This window comes from Vicugna pacos, chromosome 34, assembly GCF_048564905.1.
Source record: "Vicugna pacos chromosome 34, VicPac4, whole genome shotgun sequence".
NCBI classification, from domain to species: domain Eukaryota; kingdom Metazoa; phylum Chordata; class Mammalia; order Artiodactyla; family Camelidae; genus Vicugna; species Vicugna pacos.
Genome location: NC_133020.1, coordinates 15,859,190 through 15,865,980, shown reverse-complemented (window position 1 = coordinate 15,865,980; position 6,791 = coordinate 15,859,190). Strand labels below are relative to the sequence as shown.

General features: G+C 36.3%; 1 protein-coding gene across 1 annotated transcript; it reads left to right on the top strand.

The window, feature by feature from the left end:
• The first annotated feature begins 1,434 nt into the window (after positions 1-1,434).
• Positions 1,435-5,756, top strand: LOC102544032 (natural killer cells antigen CD94). The gene is made up of 6 exons (XM_015235627.3): positions 1,435-1,618; positions 2,941-3,033; positions 3,180-3,242; positions 3,419-3,570; positions 4,346-4,449; positions 5,253-5,756. Exons 1-6 carry the CDS (start codon positions 1,612-1,614, stop codon positions 5,371-5,373), a joined length of 540 nt encoding a protein of 179 aa, XP_015091113.1. The 5' UTR covers positions 1,435-1,611; the 3' UTR covers positions 5,374-5,756.
• Positions 5,757-6,791: the final 1,035 nt, after the last annotated feature.

Here is a 6,791-nt window from a genome sequence, read left to right as displayed (position 1 = left end):
AGGCATAGGGTTATTTACAAATCACTTCTCTCAACTTGGATTTGCATAAAATCTGGATGGAGAATTTTCTTTTTTTTTTTTTCTTGATGAAGAATGTTCATGTTTACGTTCTCCAGTGAGGATTTATATTGTAGCTGTTTAGATGATTCAATGAAAGCTGCCCAATGTCCCACAATGCAAATTAAAAAGATAGAAAACTTTTAACTTCATGGAAACTGAGAAAACAAATTACAATCTTTGTTTTTTTGTTTTTCTCCTTCTCTTTTTGGTTGGAAAGACTGTATTTTGCAAAAAGGTTCATCTATGGTAATACTGTAATGCTTAAAAATAATATTAATAACAAAAAACTTGGGAGTCTATTTCTGTGTGGGGATGAACAGTAAATTGTATTTTCAGACACTTCATCGTTGATGCAATCTCTGTTCCCGACTCTTATTCTGCATATCTGCCCCACATTTGAAATACCCACTATTAAGTTCACTCTTCTGAGGACAAAATGTGTGACTTGAATTATCAGTATACTATCTGATTGAGATAACACAATAAATGATTACAATAATTAACATATTAGCAAAAATTAAGATAATCGGGCAGCTGTGTTCATGTCAAAGGACGCTAAGGGAGTGGACCACTGGAGAGTCAAGTATTAAAAGAAACTTTTAAGGCTAATGTGAATGGGGCATCGAGTGTGGGCTCAGAACAGCTGAAGGAGTTGCAGAGCACAGATGTTTGTGGGGCAGAGGACATGTGCACTCATGGGACAGTCATGGGAAGTCCCTCTGGTTCTACTTTTTTTTAATCTTTGCTTTCCATCCCTGGGTTAATGAGACAGGATGCAGAAGCCCAGAACGAGAGATGGGAGATTCCAACCACTCTGCACTAAAGAAAAATAAATGAAAATCAACAAACATACAGACACAGAGGGAAAGGCTTGACTTGAAATGTACCGTGTGTGTGCCCTGGAGAAGGACTGCCTGGGTTTCAAACTGAAGTGACCTTGACCAGACCTTGGTCTAGTACGTAGCTTTACCTTTGTTTTCGCATCGGTGAAACTGGTATATTTATATATCTTCATTATTAAGTCATTTTCAGGAGTAAATGGACTAGTATATGCCACGTGCTTTAACCTGTGTTTAACTGGCCCAACGGAAATAATAAACTTTTCTCATTATTAAAAAAGGAAACTTCTGTGTGGAATTTTATTATACTAAGTAAATTTACCTTTAGTTTAGTCCTATTTCCCCTTGTTTTCCAAGTATTGTTAAAGATGACTTTGATGTTCAAACAGCAAAGTGTAACCTCCCTCTCGCCTTCTTTTGTGCCTGTCAAAGGGTTGGCATTGCGCAAGTCGGGTGAGGACTTCCTGTGTTGTGGTTCCAGAAATGTTTTAGAAGATAGTGATTTTACTGCTTCTTGCTCGTACTACACATCCATGGCTCATCAACAGATGGTACAAGCACACTGAAACACACAACTTTTCTTCTCAATTTCTTCACGCACCACTTGCGGGTCCCTTGGGCTCCCGCTCAGCTCCGTGATGTGACACCGCACCTCCCGAACAGACACACGTCGTGCCTTAACCCGCATCGCGACATCGGGACAACACTTCACATGGCAGGTACGTGCAGCTCAAGTCATAAAATTAAAAAATTAAAATAACCAGGAAAGATATCTCATGGCAATTCTTTAAGAAAGATGTCAGGCAACACTAAAAAGCGGATCTTTTTAGGCTTCCCATGTTTCAACACTTTCCACTTTAATTTCATTCTTCTAATTCTTCATTGTGTAACTCAGGAATACTAGTGCAGATTTTCCAACAGGTTTAAAGAGTGGATTCTGAAAGGGATGGCTCTGATGGGGATCTGAATTTGCCAGGAGAAAATACAAACAGCAGAATTCTAGCATGGAAATAAATATAGAATGCTAAATGTTAACAAAACGTTGTTTAACAGTGTTTTGTTTTTTTTTTAAGTGTATCATTTGTGTTGTGACATCCCTAAACCACCCAGATTCACAGTTTGACACAGTGGACTGTTGTTAATGACAACACTCTTTGGGAGTGTGGTAATGTTAATGCAGAATCTTCTGATATTAAATTGTTTGGGTGGAAATGCCTATAAGCAAGTAATGTTTGGTATGAGAAAATGTAATAAATGTAAAAAATGGTTTCTGTAAATAATGGTTGCTGATGTATCATAATTCAGCCTGCTGTGACATGAACCCAGGTCCCCAAGGTCCCGTACGTTGGTTGGGAAATGTCTCATCCTACCAGGACCGGAGCATGCCTGTGTCTTCTGTTCTGGGTACAGCTTCTACAAAGCCTGGTATTTCTCAAAGCAGTGAATACACTGAGATTAGCAGAAGGTCACAGTCCCACGTAGCATTATTGTGACAATGACAGAATATGTTGAATGAGATACTCTGAACAACTGGACAAACTTTCATTTGATTTCTGACTTGGATACTTAATAGCTTTCATACCTTGAGAAAGCAGCATTATCAGTGGATCCTAAATTTTCTCCTCTGCCTCATGGGAATCATACTCTCCATCTTGTGATTTTGTTGTTGTTGTGAAAGTAAGAATTTGCTATATAAGCTGATAAAGTAGAACTTAGTGCCCGTGAAGCTCTTCTTACTACACATATCTAAGATTCTCTGTCAAACTAGAAAATAAATGGTAAATATATTTTATTGAGACAGAGCTGATGGAGGAGAAAAGGTGTGGATAACCTCACTGAAGAACAAAATAACACCACATAAAAATGTTGGTATTTGGTGGACTTCTGAGTGGGATGTCTTCATTTCCCCACGTTTCATGGGCAAAGTGAGCGGGTCATCCAACCAAAGAACTTTTTGGATTCTCTTACTGGTTTCTGCTTTTAAAAACTTCAGCTCCTGGGTTTGTTCTTCAAATTATTACCCATCTTTCTTTCTTTACAGCTTTTCAGACCACTCCATGGAGGTTGATTTCAGGGATCTTAGGAGTACTATGCCTTTTGTTGATGGCTGCTTTGGGAGTTTTGTTGAAACATTGTAAGTTTTTCTGGGCAAGGCTATATAAAGATCAAAACTATGATGAAACTACTTTATAATAATGCTTTTATTTTTACTAATGTATAGTGTTTTGTTATTTCATAAACTTTTGCTTGATGAGGTCAATTTCTACACATTTCTTGCAGCATTTACTAAACAAAACGATCAGCCAACATTCTCTCCAGGACCCTCCATAGATCTCCAGGAAGGTAGGGTCGTATCTGACATTAATATCCCCTGAAGTGTGGTGTGTGTAGTAAATTCTCAAAGAATATTCGTAGAGAAATAAATAAATAAATAACAAATGATTTTTTTAATCAGTAAATAACGCTGAAAAAAATGAATCTCCAATGCGTCAGTCATGTTTTATTTTTTTTTTCCTTAGGATCTGACTGCTGTTCTTGCCAAGAAAAGTGGGTTGGGTACCAGTGCAACTGCTACTTCATTTCTAATGAATTAAAAACATGGAAAGACAGTAGCAATTTTTGTGCTTCTCATAATTCCAGCCTACTTCAGATGCAAAGCAAAAATGAACTGGCATGTATTTAATTCTGATTTTCTACATTTTCTTTGACCTAGGAACATACATTATCTAAGTAAGCTGAATACTTTGATTCAAGTCTTTAATCAGATAGTAAATGAATGGTTATATTTGAACTAAAGTTCCTATACTTAAAAGTAGTCACAAAATCAACACAACATTTCTCCAAGATTTATATTACAGGGATGTGATAGATAAAGCACAAGAAACTTTTCAGGGAGAATTCAAGGAAGCAATAATAGGTTATTATTTTTATTCAAAGAACTTTAAATTTTTAGTTCTTTAACTGAATTTACAATTTATTTGTAATTGTAAGCTGTTGTTATTCTTGGTAATAATGCGGAATGAATGTCTAAAGTATTATAAAACAATTACTCAATTCTTAAGAAAAAGTGAACATTTTCTCTAGTTGCCTGCAGATGTTGCACTAAGAGTTATCTCTCAAGATACTGTTGATTTGGGATCAGATTTGATTGTCGATTCCCTGTGAAGGAAGTGAACTATGAACTCTACCTCTCTTGGTAGAATTTTTTAATTCCTTCAAGCAGTGAGATTTTGTGGTATCTTTTCCCTCCATAAATGAATGGGTTCGATGAATGAGAAATATGAGGCATGTGACTGACCATACCTCTTAAATTAGAAGTTAAAAACGATTTTAGTTTGTATAATTGAAAAGCTGAATCTGATGCTGGACACAGACCTTCTTAAAAGGATATTATCCCTAGAGTGGGTTTAAAGTAGATTAATGTGTTTGTCTCTGTTTCCAAGCAGCACTTTCTGAGCCTCAGTTCGTACCTTTACTGGATCGGACTCTCTTACAGTGAAGAGCATCGTGCCTGGCTGTGGGAGGATAATTCCACCCTCTCCAAAGATCTGTAAGTTTCTGGCAGTCAAACCTTTTCTCTGTTCTTTCTGAATTTATCCTAGATCTGACCAGGGAATATTAATATCCAGGAATACTATGACTAAGATACCCTGCTCAAGGCATGAAAATACAGAAAAGAGAATAGATGAAACCGAATAACAACTTTAGCCCCATCCAGAACACCCAAGTGTGTGCTCAAGGAATGTGAAGTTAGTGTACTTGTGACTCTAGAAGAGATTTTGATATACGCCTTTTTTCCTGCCCGGGTACCAGAACTTGGACATGTATGTGCACGTACACATTCTCACACATACAGAAGCAGCCCAGGAAAAAACAGCATATCCGTTATTTTTCTTAATTCGGTGGAGCCCAATATTCTCAGCATCCTCCCATGTTTCAAATATTCTGGGCTTATTTTATGTATATTTGTAACCGTCCAATCTGATTCTCATTCATAAACATGGAATTGACAGCATCATACAAGGACACATTTTATGCTCTGATATTTTTCCTAGACTAGCTAATATACCTTTAAACAAAATCAAAGTCTATCAAATATCAAAACCATTAGAAACCACAGCAAAAACCAAAAACCTGCAACCTCAACGCTACTGATTACTGAGGCAATAACTGAGTGTAACATTATACTCTGAAATTGTGAAAAATAACTTGAATAAAAAAAAGATAATGACTCAATATGGTAATCTCATTCAAATGCTTTTAAAAGTTCTATCATTTAACAACAACAAAAAATCATTCTAGAACATTCTCATTTCCTTTTCCCATACATTAAAAATTTCTTCTTCATTACAGATTTCTATTATCCCACCCTGAAAATCCAAAAAGCTGCATAATCTATAGCCCAAGCTACAGTGTTTTGGATGAAAACTGCAGAAGTAAATATCGTTATATCTGTAAGCAACGGCTTATTTAGTTGTTTCATGGGACAGATGGGGTGGGCAATAAAGATCCAGTATTATTTAGATAAGTAACGTAGTATTACTACTTATCAACTTCTGGAATCTGTAAAGTGTTTCAAACTGTGTCTTTTCATACATGTTTCACATATTTGAAAACACTTGTTTAAAGTTTTTTTTTATCAATATGTAATTGACGTACAACATTATATTAGTTTCAGGTATACAACATAACAATAAACTAGACACTGTCTCATTGACATCCATCACCATACACAGTTAGAATTTTTGGTTTTACTATGTGTTTTAAAATTGATGAAATTTGTCTGCCTACCCCTGAAATTGTAAAGAGTCAAGATAAATAATTTTATGAATGTTTAATGCGTATGTTAAATATTGAATGTAATAGTTTTATGCATAGGTTCTTGTAAAATCTCTTAAAAATTTAAATAAAACTTAATTCATGCCAAATAATGCATATCAACACCATTTCAATCTTTTGTATGGCATACTAAATTGGGAAGTCCTAGCCTCATTTTTTTTCTGGAAGTGAAAATCAGTTTAATGTTCTTTGTTAATTCTTTCTGGATATCTCCATGTGTTTGAACTTAGAGCTGTAAGGACCCTAAATCAGCATCCTCATATGCATCACTTGACTTCAGAGGGGAACACATTTGTGGGTCTTCTCTTGCTGCTATGGAGTTCTGCAGAAAAATTGGAAGTCTTTGGCCCAATATGTGATTCTCAAATGATTGCTGTCATATTGTGGGAGGGGAAAGGGAATCTAACCCCTGATCACATAAACTTACAATACTTATTTCTTTACTGCACAGATCTGTCTTGCCTTATGCTTATCCAGTAGGGGAAGGAAAAAAAAAGCTGCTATTCCATGTGCTTTAAAGAGTTTAATCTCTAATCAATCCCAAAAAGTCTTTTCCTAAAATGTATGCATCAAATACTAAACAATTACCCTTTTTTAGGCCGGAATAGGGGACTTAGGGAGCAGCCCATTTAATTGGTGGCTTTCTGAGTGGGTCAAAGAAGGGGTGGGAACACAATGAGTTCTGATACCTGTGACCTGGATGGGACTTTCCCAACCTCACAGATTTCAAAAGCAATGAGGAAACAGAAAGTGTTAAATATGACAGATGATGCTTAATTTCAGAGAGTAATCTATGTCAAAATTGTCGTCACTGAGGGAAGAAAATTCCTGTTGCCCCCCAATTATAGCTCAGATTTTTTTTTTTTGGCTCCCATATCATTTCAGGGTATTTATGATGGAAAATGCTGGCCTGAATGAGGGACACTGGTTACCCATGGCAGAGTGTCCTTCTCACAACTGGCCCCATCATATTAGTCAAATTCAACCCAGGACCATCTGATCCATTTCATTTTTATTATTCTTCCTCCCACCCTTACCTGCATGCTGCTTTCT

What these genes read in the sequence shown, in the direction of transcription:
- LOC102544032 (XM_015235627.3), top strand. An exon ending in GGGAGTTTTGTTGAAACATT is followed by an intron (nt 3,034 to 3,179) that starts GTAAGTTTTTCT and finishes CATTTCTTGCAG; the next exon opens with CATTTACTAAACAAAACGAT. An exon ending in TCCACCCTCTCCAAAGATCT is followed by an intron (nt 4,450 to 5,252) that starts GTAAGTTTCTGG and finishes TCTTCATTACAG; the next exon opens with ATTTCTATTATCCCACCCTG.